The following is a 27,221-nucleotide window of genomic DNA, read 5'->3' on the forward strand; positions in this document are numbered from 1 at the left end:
GGCAAAGTACAATTATTCACGACTATTAATCTCTATAGTTACAATTTAAGCAATAACCCCATAGACATAATTCTACTTCAGAACTAATTAACACCAAAAGCAGATATGCTCATGTGGATGCTACATTTCAGTCTTTTAACCCCTCTGGACAGATTCAGAAAGTGCTTTCTGACTCCCATTCAGAGAAAGATCAATCTTCAAACAGCAGAACCTCAGAAAAATATAACACCATGCAACATAAAACAACAGAGAAATATACAACATAGCACATTGGCGATGAGGTGGATCAATTGGATGATACAGCCTTACTGGTTTAAGTGATATTGGAAAAGAGAGATACCTACCAGTTTTTGGGTGAATAGATTCAGTGAAAAGACTCAGCAAGAGTTGTTGAGCTAGTGCCAGACTCTGTCAGGCAGTTGAATCAATGGACTACAAGCAAACAATAAAACTGTAATCAACTGGAAAGTAAGACAAGCCACGGAAATGTAGTAAGAGTGAGAAAAACAAATTGGATAAACTCCACAGAGAACTACAACAAATAAAAAAAAGATAAAAGTTTGTGACCTGAATCTGAATGAAAAGTGGCCCAGCTATATCAAAGCTAAGGGGAAAAAAAATTAGCACTATGAAAAAGGTGCAAGTAGCCAGGAAATCTATAAGGGCCAGTACAACATTCACCAGCAAGCGGTGAAGAAACCAGAGGTAGAGCAGGAAATTGTGATAAAAGGTGGAAAGGGTTGAGAGAAAAAGAGCACAAGTGGAACTCAGCAACCGAGGTCAGAGCATAGAACTCGAGAAGAGCCAAGGAACTCCCATGTAATGAATACTCTCTGTGTTATGATGGGTGAGAGACCTGCTCATCTCAGAGTTTAGGAGGGATTTGAGGAAAAACGTTTTGACCCAGAGGGTGGTGAGGGTGTGAAATGCGTTGCCTGGGAGGATGGTGAAGGCAGGATGTCTCACATCCTTTAAAAAGCACCTGGATGAGTACTTGGCCATAAAATTTAAGGCTTTGGGCCTCGTGCTGGCAAGTGAGATGAGGTGGGCAGGTCAGGGTATTTCATGCGTCAGTGTAGATTCGATGAGCCGATGGGCCTCTTCTGTTCTGTGGTATTCTGTGATTCTATGAAAGGCGTTAAAGATTTGACCCATAGTGCTCACACGGAACATCCTGTATTTACTGCAGGAGTCACTGTACTGTCGAAGCAGAAATTAGAGCAGATCTATCATTCATCAGAGCCATTTTGGGAATTCTTCAGAAATCCAACTGAATGGTCAAAATACCAGTTGTGTGAAATACACAAATGAGCTTGAGAAATTGGCATTCTGCAAAGAGGCAGAAACTGTCCAGTGTTTGAGGGTGCTGAGGAGGACTTAACAATGGACAGACCCAAAGAGTGAACACACTGTTGGAACAAGTTACTGAAAACCAACTGAGGAAGATGGAGCTGGGATGAGCTCAGACCAATCTGCGGCTAATCTGTGAAGACAGAGTACAGGAGCCTTAGTGATGAAGGAGGAAGTGGATGCACAGAACAAAGAACAACTCAGGTTAGCAGAACATTGGTTGATACAGAAGACAAAAGGAAGAGATCCATAAATAAAGCCATTCAGGTGAAGGAGATGTGCTAGGGAGAACTAGATATAGAAACATAGAAACCAAAAACAGTCTCTGGGTGAAGAAATTCCTCCTCATCTCAGTTCTAAAAGGTTAACCTCAAACTATGACCCCTAGTCCTGGACTCGCCCACTATTGGGAACATTCTTTCTGAATTTACCTTGCCTAATCCTGTTAGAATTTTATAAATTTCTCTGAGATCCCCTCTCAGTCTCCTAAACTCCAGTGAATATAATCCTAACCGACTTAGTCTCTCCTCATGTGACAGAGCTGCCATCCCAGGAATCAGCCTGGTAAACCTTCGCTGGACTCCCTCTACAGCAAGGACATCCTTCCTCAGATAAGGAGACCAAAACTGCACACAATACTCCAGGTGTGGCCTCACCAATGCCCTGTAAAATTGCAGCAAAACATCTCTATCTCTATACTGAAATCCTCTCACTATGAAGAGCAACATACCATTTGCTCCTTTACTGCCTGCTGTACCTGCACACTTACTCTCAGTGACTGATACACGAGGACATCAAGGTCTTGCTGAGTATCCCTCAATTTACATCCATTCAAGCAGTAATCTGTCTTCCTATCATTGTTACCAAAGTGGATAACCTTACATTTATCCACATTATACTGTATCTGTCTTTACCCAGAGGGTAGTAAGGGCGTGGAATGCCCTGCCTGCAGCAGTTGTGGACTCGCCAACTTTAGGGGCATTCAAATGGTCAGTGGATGGGCATATGGATAATATTGGAATAGTTTAGGTTAGAGGGTCATTAGATTGGTTCCACTGGTCGGCGCAACGTCGAGGGCCGAAGGGCCTGTACTGCGCTGTAATGTTCTATGTTCTATGTATATGTCCACATACATAGCCTATCCAAAGTCAAAAGAAGCTTTTGTCCCTAACAAAGCATCTAATCTCTCAATATCGTAGAAAGCCACAATGTAACAAAAATCATCTCAAGAACATTTGTGGCATCCATTTCTGGGTTTTACATCTTTCCCCACATTTACCAAATTGTAAAGTACGGTTAAGAGCCGGTGTTTTAAGCTTCCCTTTAGAGATTTGAAACACCCTCGTGTTTAACATTAGCTCTGCTCTGAACAAAACTGGGGGCTCTTGGCTGAATATTAAAAGCATAATTCCTTGATAGGCTTGGAATTAGTAACTTTAATGGTGAGGAGAGTGGGGAGATTGTTAAATCATGAGCGGTATTGTGAGATTTTAAAGTGGATGACTGCAGAATGGCTTTGGCAATTGTCAAGCCCTGCTTGGAGCAGAGAATCTAACTTTGGACAATTTGCAAAAGGTAACTGAAGCTAAATTGATGGAATTGGCAGATAAGTTGTAATTGGGATTAGCTGCAGGGGGAAGAAAAGTAGATATAATTGAAGGTATAACGCCGCATTTAAAATTGGAAAGGTTACCAGAGCAACCAAGTTCTCCAAAGAATGAGGTAATTGAATTTGCTAGCTTTCAGTTACAAATTAAACAATTAGATATTGAAATAAAAAAAAATCAAAACTTGAATTGGAGGCAAAAGAAAGGGAAAGAGAGGAGAGAGAAAGAAGATGAGAGAAGGAATGGGAGGAAAGAGAAAAGGAGAGAGATGATTCCAGCTCGGAATGCTGCAGTTAAAAAAGACAGTAAAAAGTCTGACAACACCAGGTTTTAGTCCAACCTATTTATTTGATAATATACTCGCAAGCTTTCGGGGTTAGCCCCTTCGTCAGGTGAATGGAGAGTTCTGGCCTCAGACAGAGCATATAAAGCACAGACAGTTTAGAGATTACTGATTAGAATGCGAATCCTTACACCTAACCTGCTGTTCAAGACCTGAAGGGGCTGATAGTGGATCAAGACTTCAGGTCTTGAACAGCAGGTTAGGTGTAAGGATTCGCATTCTAATCAGTAATCTCTAAACTGTCTGTGCTTTATATGCTCTGTCTGAGGCCAGAACTCTCCATTCACCTGACGAAGGGGCTAACTCGAAAGCTTGCGAGTATATTATCAAATAAATAGGTTGGACTAAAACCTGGTGTTGTCAGACTTTTTACTGTGTTTACACCAGTCCAACGCCGGCATACCCACATCATGGTTAAAAAAGACACCAGAGGAAGTTGAGAAAGAACATCTTTCCAATCAGATCCCCATGGAATGGTTTTAAATTCAACCAGACTCTTCCCAAATTTGAAGAAATGTATCTGGAAGAATTTTTCAAAGCATCTGAGAAAATAAATAAACAGACAAACTGATCAGAAGCAGTCTGGATATGAGTGTAAAAGACGAAGTGAGTAGAGAGGGTGAGTGGAGTATATGTGTCTCTGGGGAATATGATGCAGTTTAGAAAGCTGTCATTAGTATTTATGAGGAGGTAGCAGTGCTATGCAGATGGTTTTGAAATAGAAAAAAACAGCTCAGACAAAACCTATGAAGCCATAGAGTCATGGAGCAGGATTTGGAACGCATTCTCCCCGTCCACGGGGGGCTCACGATCCGGTGAAACCCGGATTAGTAAATCTCACCGGGTTAGTAAATCTCACCAGATTACATAGAACATATAGAACACAGAACAGTACAGCACAGTACAGGCCCTCCGGCCCTCGATGTTGTGCTGAGCTATGTCCAATCCCGAGATCAAGCTATCCCACTCCCTATCATTCTGGAGTGCTCCATGTGCCTAACCAGTAACCCCTTGAAAGTTCCTAAAGTGTCCGACTCCACTATCATAGCAGGCAGTGCATTCCACACCCCAACCACTCTCTGAATAAAGAATCTACCTCGGACATCCCTCCTATATCTCCCACCATCAACCTTATAATTATGCCCCCTAGTAACATCCACCTGAGGAAATAGTCTCTGAATGTCCACTCTATCTATCCCCCTCATCATCTTATAAATTTCTATTAAGTCGCCTCTCATCCTCCTCCACTCTAAAAAGAAAAGCTCAACTCCCTCAACCTTTCCTCATAAGGCTTACCTTCCAAACCAGGCAGCATCCTGGTAAATCTCCTCTGCACTCTCTCCAATGTTTCCACATCCTTCTTATAGTGAGGTGACCAGAACTGAACACAATATTCCAAATGTGGCCTCACCAAGGTCCTGTACAGTTGCAGCATAACCCCTCAGCTCTTAAACTCAAACCCCCTGTTAATAAACACTAACACACTATAAGCCTTCTTCATGGCTCTATCCGCTTGAGTGGCAACCTTCAGAGATCTGTGGATTTGAAGCCCAAGATCTCTCTGTTTCTCCACTTTCCTCAGAACCCTGCCATTGACCCTGTAATCTGCATTCAAATTTGTCCTACAAAATAAATCACCTTGCACTTATCAGGGTTAAATTCCATCTGCCACTTTTCGGCCCAGCTCTGCATCCTATCAATGTCTCTTTGCAGCCTACAAGAGCCCTCCACCTCATCCACTACTCCACCAATCTTGGTGACATCAGCAAATTTACTAACCCACCCTTCAGCCCCCTCTTCCAAGTCATTGATAAAAATCACAAATAGCAGAGGACCCAGCACTGATCCCTGTGGTACACCGCTGGTAACTGGTCTCCAGTCTGAAAACTTTCCTTCCACCGCCACCCTCTGTCTTCTATGAGACAGTAAAAAGTCTGACAACACCTGGTTTTAGTCCAACCGATTTATTTGATACTACTCACAAGCTTTCGAGGTTTCCCTCTTCGTCAGGTGAATGGAGAGTTCTGGCCTCAGACAGAGCATATAAAGCACAGACAGTTTAGAGATTACTGATTAGATCTAATCAGTTACTTGTGAGTATTATCAAATAAATCGGTTGGACTAAAACCTGGTGTTGTCAGACTTTTTACTGTGTTTACGCCAGTCCAACGCCGGCATACCCACATCATGACTTCTATGAGACAGCCAGTTACTTATCCAATTGGCCAAATTTCCTTCTATCTCACATCTCCTTACTTTCTTCATGAGCCTACCATGGGGAATCTTATCAAACGCCTTACTAAAATCCCTGTATACGACATCAACCGCTCTCCCTCCATCTACACACTTAGTTACCTCCTCAAAGAATTCAATCAAATTTGTGAGGCAGGACTTACCCCTCACAAATCCGTGCTGACTATTTTGGATTAAGCTGCATCTTTCCAAATGGTCATAAATTCGATCCCTCAGAACCTTTTCCATTAACTTACTGAACACCGAAGTAAGACTAACTGGCCTGTAATTACCAGGGTCATTCCTATTTCCTTTCTTGAACAGAGGAACAACATTCGCCACTCTCCAGTCCTCTGGCACAATCCCTGTGGATAGTGAGGACCCAAAGATCAAAGCTAAAGGCTCTGCAATCTTAGCCCTTGCCTCCCAAAGTATTCTTGGATGTATCCCATCTGGCCCAGGGGCTCATCAACCCTCAGGTTTTTCAAAATTGCTGATACATCTTCCCTCAGAACATCTACCTCCTCCATCCTATCAGCCTGTATCACACTCTCATCCTCAAAAACATGGCCCCTCTCCTTAGTGAACACTGAAGAGAAGTATTCATTCAATGCCTCACCTATCTGTTCTGACTCCATGCACAAGTTCCCACTACTATCCTTGACTGGCCCTAACCTCACCCAGGTCATTCTTTTATTTCTCACATAAGAGTAAAAAGTTTTCTTTGATCCAACCAGCCAAGGACTTCTCATGTCCCCTCCTTGCTCTCCCTAAACCCTTTTTTTAGCTCATTCCTAGCTACCTTGTAACCCTCAAGCGGCCCAACTGAAACTTGTTTTCTCATCCTTACAAATGCTTCCTTTTTCCTCTTTTCAAGACATTCAATCTCTTTTGTGAACTCTTTTGTGAAATAATAGTAGGAAGGATTATTATTTAAAGGGCGAAAAGCTGCAGCATGCTACGGTGCAGAGGGACCTGGGGGTCCTTGTGCACGAGTCGCAAAAACCCAGTCTGCAGGTGCAGCAGGTGATCAAGAAGGCGAATGGAATGCTGGCCTTTATAGCGAGGGGGTTAGAATATAAAAGCAGGGAGGTCTTGCTGCAACTGTACAGGGCACTGGTGAGGCCGCAGCTGGAGTACTGTGTGCAGTTTTGGTCGCCGCACTTGCGCAAAGATATTTTGGCCTTGGAGGGAGTGCAGAGGAGGTTCACTAGGCTGATACCGGAGATGAGGGGGTTGGACTATGAAGAGAGACTGGGTCTGTACTTGTTGGAGTTTAGAAGGATGAGGGGGATCTTATAGAGATGTATAAGATAATGAAGGGGATGGATAGGATAGAGGTAGAGAGATTCTTCCCGCTTAGAAAGGACAGTAGGACTAGAGGGCACAGCCTCAAGGTAAGGGGGGGGTTAGTTTAGAACAGAGTTGAGGAGGAACTTCTTCACTCAAAGGGTGGTGAATCTCTGGAATTCTCTGCCCGTTGAAGTGGTGGAGGCTACCTCGCTAAATATATTTAAGATGCGGGTAGATAGGTTTCTGATAGACAAGGGAATTAAGGGTTACGGGGAGAAAGCGGGAAAGTGGAACTGAGCCACTTCAGATCAGCCATGATCTTATTGAATGGTGGGGCAGGCTCGAGGGGCTAGATGGCCGACTCCTGCTCCTACTTCTTATGTTCTTATGAACCATGGTTCCCTCACTCGGCCATTTCCTCCCTGCCTGCCAGGGACATACCTATCAAGGACACACAGTATTTGTTCCTTGAACAAGCTCCACTTTTCATTTGTAAATCTCACCAGATTAGTGAATCTCGCCAGATTAGTGAATCTTGCTGGATTAGTGAACCAGTTATTGCAAACATTCAGTAGCATCATCGTTATTAATAAACCGAGCATCTGACTCCATATTTCAGTCAATTTCAGTTCCATCCACCCGTCCCTCCTCACCTCCCCCCAGCTGCCTTGATGTAATTTAAACTTATATCCAGGCGTCTGGATTACTGTTCCAATAACTACTCTCATTCTACCATCCCCTAACAGGGCATTGAGTTGAGGAATATTGATCAAAGGTGTGAAAATTAGGTTGAGTTACACTGTGATCTGAATGTTGAAACACACAAAAAAAAAGCAGGAGTAGGCCATTCGGCCCTTCGAGCCTGCACCACCATTCTATATGACCATGGCTGATTGCGTACTTTCAGTATCCCACTCCCACTTTCTCACCGTCCCATGCCATTAGCTTTCCTCACCACCTGCTGTACCTGCATGCCAACTTTCTGTGAGTGTTCTCACAGCACACACTGCCACCTAGTGTCATCTACAAAGCTGGAGATGTTGTATTCAATTCCTTCATTCAAATCATTAATGGATATTATGAATAACTGGGGTCTCAGCACTGAACTCTGCTGTACCCCACTAATCACTGCCTGCCACTCTGTAAAGATTCCGTTTATTCCCAAACTCCGCTTCCCGTCTGCCAACCAGTTCTCTATCCTCGTCAATACATTACCCCCAATCCCATGAATAAGGTCAGCAGGGACTGAATGGCCTCGTCCTCTCCTTGGTATTATTGATTCTGCTTCCACCATTCTTTTAGGAATTCCAGATAAGAATTCCTTGTTGGAATTAAAAAACACCACCTTCTCACCCCCTATTTCCTTTGCCAATGATCTTTATTCAAGTTACTGATACTTTCTCCTGATTTAGTCTGAGAACAAGTCTTGGAAATTAAGATTCACTTGAAAACAAAACCTACGCAATAAACAAATTCATTGACAGCCAGGAGAGAAACTGAGGAAGTGAAAACACTAGATTTAGAAACTGGGGATGAAATTTGTTCTCAGCCAGATCTGCCAGGAAACCTCTATTGTTACTTCACACTCCAGTTATTTTACAGAATTGCGGCATTCGGACAGCAAATAGTTCGAAAGGTATAAGTGAAAATTCAAGTGATCATCGTAACCTCCTCCAGTCCCTACACCCCTCCCTATCTCTGTAACCTCCTCCAGCCCCTACACCCCCTCCCTATCTCTATAACCTCCTCCAGTCCCTATACCCCCTCCCTATCTCTATAACCTCCTCCAGTCCCTATACCCCCTCCCTATCTCTATAACCTCCTCCAGTCCCTATACCCCCTCCCTATCTCTATAACCTCCTCCAGTCCCTACACCCCCTCTCTATCTCTGTAACCTCCTCCAGCCCCTACACCCCCTCCCTATCTCTGTAACCTCCTCCAGCCTCTACACCCCTCCCTATCTCTATAACCTCCTCCAGCCACTACACCCCTCCTTATCTCTGTAACCTCCTCCAGCCCCTACACCCCTCCCTATCTCTGTAACCTCCTCCAGCCACTACACCCCTCCTTATCTCTGTAACCTCCTCCAGCCCCTACACCCCTCCCTATCTCTGTAACCTCCTCCAGCCCCTACACCCCTCCCTATCTCTGTAACCTCCTCCAGCCCCTACACCCCCTCCCTATCTCTATAACCTCCTCCAGCCCTACACCCCTCCCTATCTCTGTAACCTCCTTCAGCCACTAACCTCTCCCTACCCAGCCCTACACCCCTCCCTATTATCTTTATAACCTCTCAAGCCCCTGCTGTATGAACTGCTCTCTGGCTGAAGCAGAATCACGTATGGTGTTTTTAACCTCTCACACAGACTTCAACCTGGCAGAGTGAGTTGAAGAATATCCAAAATATTCTTTCCGCCGTCAACAGAATTCTTGCGCATCACTCTGCAGTGCTGATCATTCAGCGATGGTCACGGGGATTCTTAACCAGAAGAAAGCTGAGGTATTGATTCATTTAATGTTCACCCAAGATCACTCCCGATCCAACAACACCTTAAAATTCTCATCCCTGTGTTCGAATCTCTTCACAACTACGTCCCGTTCTCTATCGACCTGTCTGTCTATCCCTACCTCTCCTCCAGCCCTACATTCTTCAAGTATCACTTCACCTCTCCATTTCTCATCTGAAAACCATTCCTGATTTTAATCCCTCTGCCACTGGAGTCTGTGCCTTCAGCTGCCTGGGCCCTAAGCTCTGGAATTCCTTCACATGCTCTGTCTCTCAACCCCATTTCTTTCCCTTTAAGACGCCCCTTAAAACCCACTCTTTGACAAAGCTTAAGATCTTCTGCCCGAAAATCTCCTAATATTTCTTGGTGTCAAGATTTCGTCCAATTTATGTTCCTGTAAAGCACTGTGGAATTTTTGAACTACAGTCACGGTGCTATATAAATGCAGGTTGGTGTTCTCATTTTACTATTTGTATTGTGTTACAACAACTTGGATCGGTCAAAGGTTTGAAGCAGCAGGATTTCCAGATTGATTTTCTTGCCTGAATCCACAGCACCAATGGATGTGTTCATTTGTAATGTTTTGCCTTTCTGATATCTTGCCTGTGAACAATATTTTCTCCATTCACTGGCGGACAGAACAGTGAGTGCACTGAAGGCCATTTGGGAAAGTGTTAGCTCCTCTCTGACAATGCTTTCACTGACTGTGAGAGTTACAAATGCAGCAGTCATTTAAAATTCAATCCTTGTTTGGAAATCTCTTCCCATTGTTGAGGCAGGAGGTCAATTGAAAATCTGAAAACTATTTAAAAATTAATTGAATAAATTTTTGAAATGTAAAGATACGGAGGGCTGCAGGAAAAGAGCAAAGAAAATGAAACTGGTTCTTGTTGGTTCTTTCAAAAAAACCAGCAAAAAATATTAGGAACCGAACACCGTATCATTCCACGATTCTTTTGATTTTATTTTATTTATTATTGTCACGCGTATTAACATACGGTGAAAAGTATTGTCTTTTGCGTGCTATACAGACAAAGCATACCATTCATAGAGAAGAAAGGAGAGAGTGCAGATTGTAGTGTTACAGTCATAGCTAGGGCGTAGAGAAAAATACAGGGATGGTGCAGGAGGGAGGGATTCAGATAGCTGGAGAACTGGGGCTCATTCTGGGGTAGGTGGGACCTCTACAAATGGGACAGTCCACACCTGAACCAGAGGGATGCCAATATTCGGGGAGGGGGGGGTAAATTTGCTAATGCTCTACGGGAGGGTTTAAACTAATTCAGCAAGGAGATGGGAGCCTGTATTGTAGCTCCAGTGAACAGGAGGTTAAGAGTACTGAGGTCATGAATAAGGTTTCAAAGTTGCAGGAGTGTACCGGCAGGCAGGAGGGTGGTTTGAAGTGTGTCTACTTCAATGCCAGGAGCATCCGGAATAAGGTGGGTGAACCTGCAGCATGGATTGGTATCTGGGACTTTGCAGTTGTGGCCATTTCAGAGACACGGATGGAGCAGGGATAGGAATGCTGTTGCAGGTTCTGGGGTTTAGATGTTTCAGTAAGATCAGGGAAGGTGTTAAAAGACGGGGCGATGTGGCATTGTTAATCAAGGACAGTATTACAGTGGCAGAAAGGAAGTTTGATAAGGACTCGTCTACTGAGGTAGTATGGGCTGAGGTTAGAAACTGGAAAGGAGAGGTCACCTGTTGGGAGTTTTCTATCGACCTCCGAAAAGTTCCAGAGATGTAGAGGAAAGAATTGCAAAGATGATTCTGAATAGGAGCGAAAGTAGGAAGTTTCACAACACCAGGCTAAAGTTGAACAGGTTTATTTGTAGCAAACGGCACTTGCTTTTGGAGCTGCCTGTTCCTTCATCAGGTGGGTGAGGAGTTCCACCTACCTCACAAAGGAACAGCCAGTTCCCAAAGCTAGTGGCGTTTGCTACAAATAAACCTGTTGGACTGTAACCTGGTGTTGTGAGACTTCTTACTGTGTTTACCCCAGTCCAATGCCAGCATCTCCACATTTGGAGCGAAAGTAACAGGGTAGTTGTTATGGGGGACTTTAACTTTACAAATTTTGACTGGAAACACTATAATTTGAATACTTTAGATGGGTCAGTTTTTGTCCAATGTGTACAGGAGGGTTTCCTGACACAGTATGTAGATAGGCCAACAAGAGGCAAGGCCACATTGGATTTGGTACTGGGTAATGAACCAGGCCAGGCGTTAGGCTTGGAGGTAGGTGAGCACTTTGGTGATAGTGACCACGATTTGGTTGCTTTTGCATTAGCGATGGAAAGGGATAGGTATATACCACAGGGCAAGAGTTATAGCTGGGAGAAAGGAAATTATGATGCAGTTAGGCGAGATTTAGGATGCATAGGATGTGGGAGGAAATTGCAGGGGATGGGCACAATTGAAATGTGGAGCTTGTTCAAGGAACGGTTACTGCGAGTCCTTGATAAGTATGTACCTGTCAGGTAGGAAGGAAGTGGTCGAGCGAGGGAACCGTGGTTTACGAAAGAAGTTGAATCTCTTGTGAAGAGGAAGAAGGAGACTTATGCAAAGATGAGATGTGAAGGCTCAGTTAGGGCACTTGAGAGTTACAAGTTAGCCAGGAAGGACCTAAAGAGAGAGCTAAGAAGAGCCGGAGGAGATATGAGAAGTCTTTGGCAGGTAGGATCAAGGAAAACCCTAAAGCTTTCTATAGGTATATCAGGAATAAAAGAATGACTAGGGTAGGATTACAGCCAGTCAAGGACAGTAGTGGGAAATTGTGTGTGGAATTCAAAGAGATAGGAGAGGCGCTAAATGAATATTTTTCATCAGTATTCACACAGGGAAAAGACAATGTTGTTGAGGAGAATACTGAGATACAGGCGATCAGACTAGACGGGATTGAGGTTCATAAGGAGGAGGTGTTAGCAATTCTAGAAAGTGTGAAAATAGGTAAGTCCCCTGGGCCAGGTGGGATTTATCCTAGGATTCTCTGGGAGGCTAGGGAGGAGATTGCAGAGTCTTTGGCTTTGATCTTTATGTTGTCATTGCTTACAGAATTAGTGCCAGAAGACTGGAGGATAGCAAATGTTGTTCCCTTGCTCAAGAAGGGGAGCTGAGACAACCCTGGTAATTATAGACCAGTGAGCCTTACTTCTGTTGTACGCAAAGTTTTGGGAAGGATTATAAGAGATAGGATTTATAATCATCCAGAAAGGAATAATTTGATTAGGGATAGTCAATACAATTTTGTGAAGAGTAGGTCGTGCCTCACAAACCTTATCGAGTTCTTTAGAAGGTGACCAAAGAGGTGGATGAGGGTAAAGCAGTTGATGTGGTGTATATGGATTTCAATAAACAATTTGATAAGGTTCACCATGGTGAGCTATTGCAGAAAATATGGTGGCATGAGATTGAGGGTGATTTAGAGATTTGGATCAGGAATTGGCTCGCTGATAGGAGACAGAGGGTGGTGGTTGATGGGAAATGTTCATCCTGGAGTTCAGTTACTAGTGGTGTACCGCAAGGATCTGTTTTGGGGCCACTGCTGTTTGTCATTTTTATAAATGACCTGGATGAGGGTATAGAAGGATGCGTTAGTAAATTTTCGGATGACACTAAAGTTGGTGGAGTTGTGGACAGTGAGGAAGGATGTTGCAGGTTACAGAGGGACATAGATAAGCTGCAGAGCTGGGCTGAGAGGTGGCAAATGGAGTTTAATGTGGAAAAGTGTGAAGTGATTCACTTTGGAAGGAGTAACAGGAATACAGAGTACTGGGCTAATGGTAAGTTACTTGGCAGTGTGGATGAGCAGAGAGATCTTGGTGTCCATGTGCATAGATCCCTGAAAGTTGGCACCCAGGTTGATAGGATTGTTAAGAAGGCGTACGGTGAGTTAGCTTTTATTGGTAGAGGGATTGAGTTTCGGAGCCATGAGATCATGCTGCAGCTGTACAAAACTCTGCTGTGGCTGCACTTGGAGTATTGCGTACAGTTCTGGTCGCCACATTATAAGAAGGATGTGGAAACATTGGAAAGGGTGCAGAGGAGATTTACCAGGATGTTGCCTGGTATGGTGGGAAGGTCTTATGAGGAAAGGCTGAGGGACTTGAGGCTGTTTTCATTAGACAGAAGAAGATTAAGAGGTGACTTATTAGAGGCATACAAGATGATCAGAGGATTAGATAGGGGAGAGCCTTTTTCCTCGGATGGAGATGGCTAACATGAGGGAACATAGCTTTAAATTGGGGGGGCTGGGGGGGTGATAAATATAGGACAGATGTCAGAGGTAGGTTCTTTACTCACAGAGCAGTAAGGGGATGGAATGCTCTGCCTGCAACATTCATGGACTCACCAACATTAAGGGCATTTAAATGGTCATTGGATAAGCATATGGATGATATTGGAATAGTGTAGGTTAGATGGGCTTTAGATTGGTTTCACAGATCGGCGCAACATCGAGGGCCGAAGGGCCTGTACTGCACTGTAATGTTTTATGTTCTATGGGCATCGCTGGCTGGCTAGCAATTTTTTTAAAGTTTATTCATTAGTCAAAAGTAGGCTTACATTAACACTGCAATGAAGTTACTGTGCAATTGTCCTAGTCACCACATTCTAGCACCTTTTCGGGTCAATGCACCTATTCAGCATGTCTTTCAGACTGTGGAAGGAAACCTGAAGCACCTGGAGGAAACCCACACAGATACGGGGAGAATGTGCAGTCTCCTCACAGACAGTGACCCAAGCCAGGAGTCGAGCCCAGGTCCCTGGCGCTGTGAGGCCGCAGTGCTACCCACAGTGCTGCCAATTTATTGCCCATCCCTAGTTGAGAGTTAGCCACATTGCTGTGGTTCTGGAGTCACATGTAGGCCAGATCAGGTAAGCTCAGCAGATTTCCTCCCCCAAAGGACATCAGTGAACCAGATGGGTTTTTCCGACAATCGACAATGGTTTCATGGACATCAATAGATTCTTAATTCCAGATATTTTTTATTGAATTCAAATTCCACCATCTGCTGTGGCGGGATTTGAACCCGGGTCCCCCAGAACATTAGATGAGTTTCTGGATTAATTGTCCAGCAATAATACCACTAGGCCATTGCCTCCCCTCATAGTGGGCAACAGCAGTTGCTGTTTTCTTCTGCCCAAACACCTGGACTGATTGAAAGGACATTTTATGGGCATCTTCCTGTCAAGTGGAGTCATGGGCACTCTTTTAAAATTCGGAGTTACCTTCATAGGACAGAGATTAAATGAAATCTTTTCTCTTAGAGGGTTGTGCAACTGGATTTCTCTGCCTCAGAAGGCAGTGGCAGTGAACATTTTTAAGGCTGAATTAGGTAGACTCTTGTTAGGCAAGTGAATTAGAGGTTGTCAGGGTTCGATGGGGATGTGGAATTCAACACAACACAAACAGTCACCAGGGCGATCTTACCAAAAAAAATCCTAAATGCTGAACAAGTGTGAGAACAGGAGAGAATCACTCCCATTTTTTCAGCCAGAGAAAAAAAATCAAATCTTGGCACACTTAGGAAAAGAAATGAGGGAAAGCGATGTGAAGGGAAGTGGGCAGAGTCTATTCATGCAGGGATGCCAGCTGCAGCCTGCGAGAGGGTGCGATTGTACACCCATTGTGATCTCCCACTGCACTCTGTACAAGAGGGACACTGCACCCACCCCCGCCAAACAACCCCAGGGGTCTCAATGGCCTCTGCTTCCTGGCAAGTCCATCTCGTCTGATCCCTGTTGGTGGGGTACCAGATGCGATCCTTACCAGTGAGGATCTCCACCTGCAAGACCGTTAATAGAACATAGAACATTACAGCGCAGTACAGGCCCTTCGGCCCTCGATGTTGCGCCAACCAGTGGAACCAATCTAATGACCCTCTAACCTAAACTATTCCAATGTTATCCATATGTCTATCCACTGACTATTTGAACGCCCTTAAATTTGGCGAGTCCACAACTGCTGCAGGCAGGGCGTTCCACACCCTTACTACCCTCTGAGTAAAGAAGTTAAGGCAAGTGAGCCTGGAGGATTGCCTCTGGGGTCACTTATAATATTTCAATTTACTTAGAAATATTTAAATCAGCCTCATGCTCTTCCCAAGCGTAAGACTGATTGTGTCAGTGTAACAAGGCCAGTTTGTTGCCTCTATCGCAATCTCGCGAGAAGTGAGAAACTGGGTGCGAACCTGGTTTGTTGCCTCTGTTGTGATCTTACCAACTCACCATCATGATCAACCCACATTGCAAGTCGATAAGATCGCCCCCATGTTCTTGTGAAATGGCAGAGGAGGCTCGCAGGGCCAAATAGCCTCCTTTTGCTCCTCTTTCACATGTTGATATGTTTGTTCATATGTCGCTGGAAAGACGTCCTCCTCATTTACTCAAACAAAGCACTTACTAATTCTGAACAGCTCCATTACATCATCCCTTCAACTTCTCTGCTCGAACAAGAATGTTGCCATCGTTCTATTAAAAACTGCACTTTGGAGTGACTGGCGCTGAAACACTAATGTTTTGTTATTTAATATTGTATTTTACTAATCCAGAGCTGCCTCAAATGCACATCAGCGAAAAGGTTTAAGTGTGGAGCTGAATGCAGAGTTGTGTAAGCGGGGTATCCACACACTGGAGGATGGCAGTATGTGGGTGAGTCAGCGCTGTGCTGGGAATATACATCAGGGACTTTAGAAGATAAAAGTTATGTTTTTACCCCCACAAGTCTCTGAATCATCACTGGCAATGTGGCCCAGATCTTTGCTCCCCGATCCATCAACCTGACCTGAGAAAAAGAGGCCCAGAAAGAAAGGATTTTTGTTCTGGGAATGTGGGTTGGATTAGAAGTTGTGTCTGGCGAGCTCAGAATGAGCACAGGGTTTGCCAGGAAAGGAGATGGACCAGCCAGAAGGCCAGCCTCAGTGGACCTGCACTGTTTTAAAATTATTAAATAAATGATTGAAATGCCCTCATCCCAATATATACACCCCTTCCCCTATCCATGCCATCCCATACCCCTCTGCCCATCCATCATGGCGCCTCATAACCCTTACACCATGTCATGATCCCCACTCAAGCCCATGGCCTTTTATAGCCCCATTCCAATTTAATGCCAACTCATGTCACCTACCCATAACCCTTTCCCCTTACCCGCTCCCCATGCCAACTCACTGAGTAAACCATTACTGATGATGTTGCTATTTTAAAAAAACCTCGTATTCATTAAAAGCAAAACATTCAACACATTCAAATTCCTTAACTAATCTCTTATGGAAACAATTTTTTCTATTCTCTGGCTATTTGGAGCTGTCAGTCAAACTGCTCACTTAACATGTACCACACTGTGATAATGTTAGGTTTTAAAATCAGTCATGCAGCACAAATCCTATAAGGACCCTCAAACTTATGTCAACAAAGTGATATAGCAGTGAAAGTTTTTTTAAAAACTCCAAAACTCCAAACTTTTGTTTAAACTTAAAGCCCAACAGCCTTAAATGTTGTTTTAACCTTTTTGACAGTATTTTTTAGATAGGTTTTGATAGTTCTTACATGTGTTGATAGTTCTTTGACAGCTATTTAACAATTCCAGTAGATTTTGACAGTTTTGACAGTTCTTTTGGGTTTTGACAGCTTCAAAAGTTCTTTGACAGTTCCAGTAGGGTTTGACATCTTCAGTAGTTGTTTTGGGTGTTGGCAGTTGTTTTGTATAGGTTTTAACAGTGCCTTTACAGTTCCAGTAGGTTTCGACAGCTTTGCAGTTCTTTTGAGTTTTGACAGTTCCTTCACAGTTCTTTGACCCAAAGGGACTGCAATGGTTTAAGAAGGTAGCTCATCACAACCTCCTCAATGACAGTTACGGATTGGCAATAAATGCTGGCTGAGTTAGTGACACAGTCATAAATAAATAATTATAAAATGACAAATATTTTGTGTTTTGCCATGTCTTTGACAGTGCTTTTAGGTTTTGACATTTATTTGACAGTTCTTTGACAGCTTCAAAAGGTTTTGACAGTATTGATATTTATTTTGCATTTTGACCTTTCTTTGGTTTTGATAATACTTTGACAGTTCTTTGACAATTCTAATAAGGTTTTACAGCTTTAACAGTTCAGTTGGGTTTTGACATTTCTTTTATAGTTATTTGACATTTCTGGTAATTTTTGACAGTTTTGACATTTTTGGATTTTGACAGCTCTTTGACAGCCTAGATGATACCAATGAGTTCATGTGAATTTGTGTTTTGACATTTATTTGACAGTTCTTTGACAATTTCAGAAGGTTTTGACAGTATTGACATTTATTTTGAGTTTTGACATTTTTTTGGTTTTGAGAACACTTTGACAGTTCTTTGACAGTTCCAGTAAGGTTTTACAGCTTTGACAGTTCAGTTGGCTTAGACAGTTCTTTTGGGTGTTGACATTTCTTTGACAGTTATTTAACATTTATGGATGATATTAGAATAGTGTAGGTTAGATGGGCTTTAGATTGGTTTCACAGGACGGCACAACATCGGGGGTCGAAGGGCCTGGACTGAGCTGTATTGTTCAATGCTAACGTTTCCAGTAATTTTTGACAGTTTTGACATTTAGAACATAGAACATAGAAAATTACAGCACAGGAACAGGCGCTTCAGCCCTCCAAGCCTGCACCAACCATGCTGCCCGACTTAACTAAAACTCCCGACCCTTGAAAGGACATTATCCCTCTATTCCCATTCTAGTCATGTATTTGTCAAGTTGCCTCTTAAAAGTCACTACCGTATCCGCTTCCACTACCTCCCCAGCAACAAGTTCCAGGCACCTGCCACTCTGCGTAAAACATCTGCCTCATACATCTCCTTTAAACCTTGCCCCTCACACCTTAAACCTGTGCCTCCGAGTAATTGACTCTTCCACCCCGGGAAAAATGCTTCTGACTATCCACTCTGTCCGTGCCTCTCATAATCTTGTCATAATCAGGTCACCCCTCAACCTCTGTCATTCCACTGAGAGCAAACCAAGTTTCTCCAATCTCTCCTCATAGCTAATGCCCTCCATACCAGGCAACATCCTGGTAAATCTTTTCTGTACCCTCTCCAAAGCCTCCACATCCTTCTGGTAGTGTGGTGACCAGAATTGAACACTACATTTCAAGTGCAGCCTAACTAAGGCTCTATAAAACTGCAACATGACTTGCCAATTTTTAAACTCAATGCCCCGGCTGATGAAGGCAAGCATGCTGTGTGATCTGTGTACCTGTACACCCAGATCCCTTTGCCTATCAATACACTTCAGGGTTCTGCCATTTACTGTATATTTCCTGTCTATAATTGACCTTCCAAAATGGACCCATGCTGGACGCGGTGGGCTTGAGGAAGAGTTCTTGGAATGCTGCCGGGATAGTTTCCTTGAACAGTGTGTGTTGGAGCCGACGAGGGAGCGAGCTATCTTGGATCTGGTGTTATGTAATGAGGCAGGTAGAATTAGGGACCTTGTGGTGAAGGATCCTCTTGGGAAGAGTGATCATTGTATGGCGGAGTTTCTGATGCAGATGGAGGAGGAGAAAGTGGGTTCCCGGACCTGTGTCCTTTGTTTGAACAGAGGGGAGTACGATAGGATGAGAGAGGAATTGGCGAATGTTGATTGGGGGAGCGCGTTGGATGGTAGGTCTGCTGAGGAACAGTGGAGGATCTTTAAGGAGATCTTTCTTGGTGCTCAGCAGAAATTTATTCCGATGGTTAAAAAGGATCGTAGGAGGAGAGATAATCAGCCGTGGATAACGAAGGAGGTAAAGGAGAGTGTTAAATTAAAAGCGGATATGTTTAGAGTAGCTAAGAGTAGTGGGCGAGAAGAGGATGGGGAGAGGTTTAAATATCAACAAAGAATGACGAAGAAGTTGATAAAGAAGGGTAGGATAAACTATGAAGCTGGGCTAGTGCTAAATATGAAAAAGGTTAGTAAGAGTTTTTATAAATATATAAAAAGGTAGAGGCTGACTAGGGTGAATGTTGGACCCTTAGAGGATGAGAGGGGGGACTTAGTGGTAGGGGATGGGGAAATGGCTGAGGCCTTGAATAACTTTTTTGTTTCGGTCTTCACGGAGGAGGACGTGAATAGTTTGCCGGGTGTTAGCGATGTAAAGATGGTAGGAGTGGAGGGCCTGAATGACATTATTGTTACTAGAGAGGCAGTGCTCGACAGACTGGAGGGACTGATTGTGGACAAGTCCCCAGGACCGGATGGAATGCATCCAAGGGTTCTGAAAGAAATGGCGGAGGTGATAGTGGATGCCTTGATGATTATTTTCCAAACCTCGCTGCTTTCTGGGGAAGTGCCGGAAGATTGGAAAACGGCTAATGTTTCGCCGTTGTTTAAGAAGGGTGGCAGGCAAAAGGCAGGGAATTATAGGCCGGTTAGTTTAACATCTGTTGTAGGTAAAATGTTAGAATCCGTGATCAAGGAGAAAATAGCGAGGCATCTTGAGGAGAATTGTTTGATAGAGCAGACGCAGCACAGTTTCATTAAGGGGAAGTCGTGTCTGATGAATTTATTGGAGTTCTATGAGGATGTGTCTAGGGCGGTGGATAGAGGAGAGCCAGTAGATGTGGTGTTTCTTGATTTTCAGAAGGCGTTTGATAAGGTGCCACACAAGAGGTTATTACAGAAGGTTAGGGGGCATGGAGTTGGGGGTAGGGTGTTAGCGTGGATAGGGGATTGGCTGTCAAATAGGAGGCAGAGAGTGGGGGTCAATGGGTGCTATTTTGATTGGCAGTTGGTGACTAGTGGAGTGCCCCAGGGATCGGTGCTGGGGCCTCAGCTATTTACCATTTATTTAAATGATCTGGAGGAGGGAACCGAGTGTATGGTGTCGAAATTTGCTGATGACACCAAGATTGGTGGAACAGCAAATTGTGCGGAGGGTGTAGAAAGTCTGCAGAAGGATCTAGATAGGCTGGGCGAATGGGCCAGGAACTGGCAAATGGAATTTAATGTTGGCAAAAGTGAAGTTGTCCACTTTGGTAGGAATAATGGTAGGAAGGACTATTACTTACATGGCGAAAAACTGCAGCATGCGACGGTGCAGAGGGACCTCGGGGTCCTTGTGCATGAGTCGCAAAAACCCAGCCTGCAGGTGCAGCAGGTGGTCAGGAAGGCAAATTGGATGCTGGCCTTTATAGCAAGGGGGATTGAATATAAAAGTAGGGAGGTCTTGCTGCGGCTGTATAGGGCACTGGTGAGGCCGCAGCTGGAGTACTGTGTGCAGTTTTGGTCGCCGCACTTACGCAACGATATTTTGGCCTTGGAGGGAGTGCAGAGGAGGTTTACTAGGTTGATACCAGAGTTGAGGGGGTTGAACTATGAGGAGAGGCTGAATAAACTAGGCTTGTACTCGTTAGAGTTTAGAAGAATGAGGGGAGACATATAAGATGATGAATGGGATGGGTAGGATAGAGGTGGAGAGGCTCTTCTCGCTCAGAAAGGACAGTAGGACTAGAGGGCACAGCCTCAAGATAAGGGGGGCAGATTAGAATGGAGTTGAGGAAGAACTTCTTCACTCAAAGGGTGGTGAATCTCTGGAATTCTCTGCCCGTTGAAGTGGTGGAGGCTGCCTCGCTAAATATATTTAAGACGCGGGTTGATAGGTTTTTGATAGGCAAGGGGATTAAGGGTTATGGGGAGAGGGCGGGAAAGTGGAACTGAGCCACGACAGATCAGCCATGATCTTATTGAATGGCGGGGCAGGCTCGAAGGGCTAGATGGCCTACTCCTGCTCCTATTTCTTATGTTCTTATTTCTTTGGGATTTTGACAGCTCTTTGACAGCCTAAATAGTACCAGTGAGTTTATGTGAATTTTACACACAATTACGTCTACATACTGTTATGAACACAGTCCAATTCCCCCCATTATCATCCCACAAAAATGATAGAGGCCGAGTTTGGGGGAGAGGATTCCGTATTCAGGCCTGTGCCAGCATTTTCACATATGTCATGAAAATGAAGGCCTATTTATCAAAACCCTGGCAGATCTGTGTATCAGGGCACTGGATGGCACTGTGTATCAGGGCATTGGGTGTGACAATGTATCTAGGCACTGGGTGGAAGCATATCTCTGTTCTGGGTGGGACTGTGTATCAACACTGGCTTGGGGCAAGTTTGTTTGCAGTTTCAATCCCATGGCTTTAATTGTGTTATTTAAATGTGTATCTCTGCCTTTATTTGCAGTCTTCAGATTTTTTTCAAAATGCCTGGAATGATGTATTATGAATATTTAATTACAGATTTATTCAGTACATGCGGTAATGACATTGTTTCACTGATTGTCTAGGTAGCCGGGAGCACCAGCAAGCAGGATGGTCGCTGTAACGCTGTCCAATTAAAGATTGATGAAAGCAAACTGAATTTTGAATCGATTGAGGTACAACTCATTCCTCAGCTGTTTATATCTCTGTGCTGGTTGATTGGTCGGTACAAGGACTGGAACATTAAAAGCACAATGTAGATCTGAGGGCAGGATTTTTTGCCATGTGCTCCCCACTGCCCAAATCCCACCAATTCTGGGATAGGCATGATGGTAAAATTCCAGCTAATATCTCCTTGGAAGCAAATGATCTCAGATCTGGCAATCTTGTACTTGGTGAATTTAATGGAAGTAAGAATACTTTATAGATCAGTTTCTCAGTGCAATTCAAAATTGGCCAGAATTCCAATTCCTGATCATTCACACATATCTGCGTGAGCAGACACGTGCATATGCCTGTGTATGTATGCATGACTGTGTGTGTGAATGTATGTAAGGATGTGTATCTGTGTGTATGTGCATGTGTGAGAAGGCACATGCATGAGTGCATTTGCACATATATATGTGTGCGTGCACATGTGTGCGTTTGTGCGTGTGCATGCATGCGTGCGTTTGTGTGTGTGCGTGTGTGTGTGTGTGTGTGTTATGATCTAGCAGATGGTAAGTGCCATGCAAACCAAATCCCAAAGGGAACTTAGCAAGCTATCACAACTCTTTGCAAGAGCCACAAATTTCAGTAAAGATGACTGGGGATTTTACATATTAAATTAAAACATTTATTAACAAAAGAAAGTAAACTCAAACACACATTGTTAGAAAAAAGTAACATTTAATGACCTTATCTTTATTTATGACTTTTTCCCAGTTGTAAAAGATTTTTTAACTTCCCTTTGAAATTTAACGACTGAACACAACAAACCTTCTTTATCTCTAATGAAAATTTCTACAATGTCTTGTTTATTTGTTGCAAAATTCAACTGGGCCATATTTACTTCACATGCCTGTCTTCCTTTTCAAGACCCTTTGACGTCCTCAACCCTGTAGACACCCAGTTCCAAGCTTAATTATACTTAAGTTATACAGATCATTGATGAGATCACATCTAGATACCGTGTACAATATGGCGTCTTTATGTAAAGAAAGATGTAAATGAGAAGGTTTACCTGATTAATATCTGGAATTGTGGGTTGTTTTATGAGGAAAGATTGGAGAAGTTAGGCTTGTATCAAAAGAGTAAAAGGCGACTTGATTGAAATCTTTAAGAGCTTGAAGGGTATTGATGGGGTGAATGTGGAGACAATGCTTCCTCTTGTGGGAGAATCCACAAGAGTCTTAGTAGTGTTGAAGAGCAGAAGGATCTTGGGGTCCGGGTCCACAGGACTCTTAAATTGGCCTCGCAGGTGGAGGAGGTGGTCAAGAAGGCGTATGGTGTACTGGCCTTCATTAATCGAGGGATTGAGTTTAGGAGTCGGGAGGTAATGCTGCAACTTTATAAGACCCTTGTCAGGCCTCATTTGGAGTACTGTGCGCAGTTCTGGTCGCCTCACTATAGGAAAGACGTAGAAGCTATTGAAAGGGTACAGAGGAGATTTACAAGGATGTTGCCTGGACTGGGAGGCATGCCTTATGAAGTTAGGTTGAGGGAGCTGGGACTCTTTTCCCTGGAGAGACGAAGGTTGAGAGGCGACCTGATAGAAGTTTATAAAATGTTGAGAGGAATAGATAGGGTGGATTCTCAGAGGCTATTTCCCTGGGTTGAAATGGCCGCTACGAGAGGACACAGATTTAAGGTGCGGGGAGGAAAGTACAGAAGTGATGTTAGGGGTAAGTTTTTCACTCAGAGGGTGGTGAGTGAATGGAATCGGCTGCCGTCAGTGGTGGTGGAGGCGAACTCGCTGGGGTCTTTTAAAAGACTTCTGGATGAGTATATGGGGTTTAATGGGATTGGGGGTTATAGATAGGTCTGTAGATTGGTAGGTGTTGATGTGATCGGCGCAACTCGTGGGCCGAAGGGCCTGTTTGTTCTGTAGTGTTCTATGTTCTATGTAATCCAGTACTGGGAGAAGTGCTTAAAAATAAGGGGTTGTTCATTTAAGACAGAGCGTAGGAAAACTTATTCTATCAGGAACTCTCTTCCTCAAAAGCGGTGGAAGCAGTCTTTGTATGTTTTTAAGAAAAAGCTAGATAGATTCTTGATTGGCAAGGGGGAGAAACATTATCGGGGCGGAGAGGGGCAGGAATGGGGAGTCGGTTACTATCAGATCAACCATGATCTTACTGAACGACGGAATAGGCTTGAGGGGCCGAGTGGCCTCCTCCTGCTCCTAATTCATATGTTTGTAGTGGATTTTTTTGTCCTATTTCAGTTTGTCAGCTTTTGGATTTTTCTTTTTCTCGCTTTGCTCGGTTGTTTGGTAATATCGCAGCTTACTCTCATTGCATTCTCTGTTTAGGATCGATATGAAGCCAGTGAAATAACCTCTGGCATTTACCCACACATTTCACAGTGGAAAACAGAGGACAGTCCAAACTTTCAGCCCAAGAAAAATGATGTTTTCCAGCCTCGGACATTTAGAGAACCAGTATTTGACCCTAATTCAGGTAACAGATTAGAAAAACACAACCCTCTGGTTTATCAAGCCACATTACCATTTAATTTTGATTTGATTTGTTATTGTCACATGTATTAGCATACAGTGGCAAGTATTGTTTCTTGCATGCTGTACAAACAAAGAATACTGTTCATAGAGAAGGTAAGGAGAGAGTGCAGGATGGAGCGTTACAGTCATAACTAGGGTGTAGAGAAAGGTCAACTTAATGCAAGGTAGGTCCATTCAAAAGTCTGACAGCAGCAGGGAAGAAGCTGTTCTTGAGTTGGTTGGTACATGACCTCAGACTTTTGTATCCTTTTCCCATTGGAAGAAGGTACCAGAGAAAATGTCTGGGGTGTGTGGGGTCCTTAATTATGCTGGCTGCTTTTCCTGCTTCAGGCATGATGGCACACAATATGTCCCAGTAATTTTAAGGAAAAATATTCTCAGAATATGGGCATCATTGGCTGGAAGTGGAGATGCTGGCGTTGGACTGGGGTAAACACATTAAGAAGTCTGACAACACCAGGTTTAATTCCAGCTGATTTATTTGATAGTAAATTCACAAGCTTTTGGGGTTTGCCCATTCGTCAGGTGAATGGAGAGTTCTGGCCTCAGACAGAGCATGTAACAGTACAGACAGTTTACAGATTACTGATTAGAGTGCGAGTCTTCTAATCAGACTCATGGGTTAAAGAGAATCTTGGGTTCATGTCGCACTATCTGTAACCCCCATGACTTGCCTGGGTTTGCAAAACCTCACTTACTGTACTGCCTGGAGACAATACACATCTCTTCAACCTGTGCTCAATGCTCTTTCCACTCACATTGTCGGCATCTTTAAGACTTGAATAGCAGGTTAGCTGTTAAGACTCACATTCTAAGCAGTAATCTGTAAACTGTCTGTGCTGTTATATGCTCTGTCTGAGGCCAGAACTCTCCATTCACCTGATGAAGGGGCAAACCCTGAAAGCTTGTGGGTTTACTATCAAATAAATTGGTTGGACTTTAACCTGGTGTTGTGAGACTTCTTATTCTGCAGAATTCACAGCTTCTGGTCTGCTTTTGTTGTCACAGTAATGATGTGAATGTCATGAAGTCATTCCAGCACACAAGGTGAGTCTGTTTGTCCAATCATGCTGAGGGGGGTTGATAACCCCCAGAATGTCCAGAGTAAGGAATTCAATTATGGTAATGCCACGGAATGTCGAGGGGATGTGTATGGACTCTCGAAGTGAAGGTGGCTGTCACGTGGCACGTATGTCGTGTGAATGTTACATACCACTTAGCAGCCTAAGCCTGAATATTGTCCTGATCTTTGCTGGTTTTAATCTCCCGGGAAAAGGTGTAAAGATCAGCTTGTAAAACCCAGGCCAATCACAGAAAGGACTTGGATTTCTATTGTGCTTTTTACAATATGTCTCAAAGTACTTTCCAGATAATGGAGCACTTTTGCAGCATAGTCATTGTTTAATGTAGAAATTGCAGCAACCAATTCATACAAACTCCCACCAACAGCAATGTAGTAATGGCCAAGCAGTCTGTTTTAGTGAAGCTGCTTGAGGAAGGAGTTGTGCCTCGGGGACCCCTGTTTGTTCACTAGGCTGATACTGGAGTTGAGGGGGTTGGACTATGAAGAGAGACTGAATAGACTGGGTCTGTACTCGTTGGAGTTTAGAAGGATGAGGGGGGATCTTATAGAGACGTATAAGATAATGAAAGGGATGGATAGGGTCGAGGTAGAGAGATTCTTCCCGCTCAGAAAGGACAACAGGACTAGAGGGCACAGCCTCAAGATAAGGGGGGGGCAGTTTAGATCAGAGTTGAGGAGGAACTTCTTCACTCAAAGGGTGGTGAATCTCTGGAATTCTCTGCCCATTGAGGTGGTGGAGGCTACCTCGCTGAATATATTTAAGTCACGAGTAGATAGGTTTTTGATAGACAGGGGAATTAAGGGTTATGGGGAGAGAGCCGGAAAGTGGAACTGATCCACTTCAGATCAGCCATGATCTTATTGAATGGCGGGACAGGCTCGAGGGGCTAGATGGCCTACTCCTGCTCCTATTTCTTATGTTCTTCACAATGGTACAGTGCGATCTTTTACCTCCCCCTTAATGGGCCAATGGGCCTCATCTGAAAGACAGCACTTCCAAACATGTAACATTTCCTCACCGCGCTGGCACGTCACCCTGGATTGTGGGTTCAAGTTTCTGGGATTGGAACGCACAACCTTCTGACCCTGAGGTGATAGTGCCACCCACTGACCCGGTGCTGATGTATGTGAGAATGAGTAAACTGGCACATGCTCATTTGATGATCAAAGTTGGTCCACACTGACACTGACTTATATTACAGACCGTCCGCATCTTTTATGAGTGACCCTGGGTTCCCGGCAGAAACAGGTCCAGACTTCAGTTGAAAGAATAATGCCTCTCTGTGCTGTGAAGATATATTTCAACGACTTTACCCTACTGCTTTACAATTCACAAATAAATCAAATAGTATAATGAATAAATCTGCACAAATCATGTCTGGACTTTGTGTTTTTTTGTTTCTCAAACTCCTTGTCAGCAAATAGAATATTGACCGCACTTCATCTTTCTTCCTCGTTTGTTTGGATCTGTACAAGCTCAGGAATCATAGGACAAAACTATTTTGGCAAAGTGTGGTTTTAGGTGAGAAAAGCAGGAAGTTTCCCACTGGCAGAGTTTTTGAGCTGCATCTTTTGTGAAAAAAAAAGCACAGGGTACGTCTCCCAAAAATATACTGTGTCAAATTTGCATCAAAACGAATAAATCCTGCTGTTTTTTAGCAGAGTTCCAGATTGAATCTCCCACACTCTGTGCACTGCAGAGTGACTCAGCGTGAATCACGCTGAATATCAGGGTACAGGGCCTATTCTCACTAGAGAAGCCGGCAGCAGAGGGCTGAGTGGGCCACTGTGCATGCATCAATCTGTCAGCTCCAAGGTCGCAGCGGCCCCCCCACACTGCTGGCCAGCCCCACGGACCCCACACTGCT

The 27,221-nt window shown here is 43.9% G+C and overlaps 1 protein-coding gene across 1 annotated transcript in view; it reads left to right on the forward strand.

The window, feature by feature from the left end:
* Nucleotides 1-26,661, forward strand: part of lrriq3 (leucine-rich repeats and IQ motif containing 3) — an 80,144-nt gene extending 53,483 nt beyond the window's left edge. The window contains exons 5-9 of the mRNA XM_080196448.1: nucleotides 9,192-9,325; nucleotides 15,884-15,983; nucleotides 21,637-21,726; nucleotides 24,063-24,210; nucleotides 26,556-26,661. Coding sequence (XP_080052574.1) covers nucleotides 9,192-9,325; nucleotides 15,884-15,983; nucleotides 21,637-21,726; nucleotides 24,063-24,210; nucleotides 26,556-26,575 — 492 coding nt within the window. The 3' untranslated portion in view covers nucleotides 26,576-26,661. The remainder of the gene's footprint in view (nucleotides 1-9,191; nucleotides 9,326-15,883; nucleotides 15,984-21,636; nucleotides 21,727-24,062; nucleotides 24,211-26,555) is intronic.
* The last annotated feature ends 560 nt before the right edge of the window (nucleotides 26,662-27,221 follow it).

Source organism: Carcharhinus amblyrhynchos, chromosome 9, assembly GCF_965287045.1.
Source record: "Carcharhinus amblyrhynchos chromosome 9, sCarAmb.v2.hapA, whole genome shotgun sequence".
NCBI lineage: Eukaryota > Metazoa > Chordata > Chondrichthyes > Carcharhiniformes > Carcharhinidae > Carcharhinus > Carcharhinus amblyrhynchos.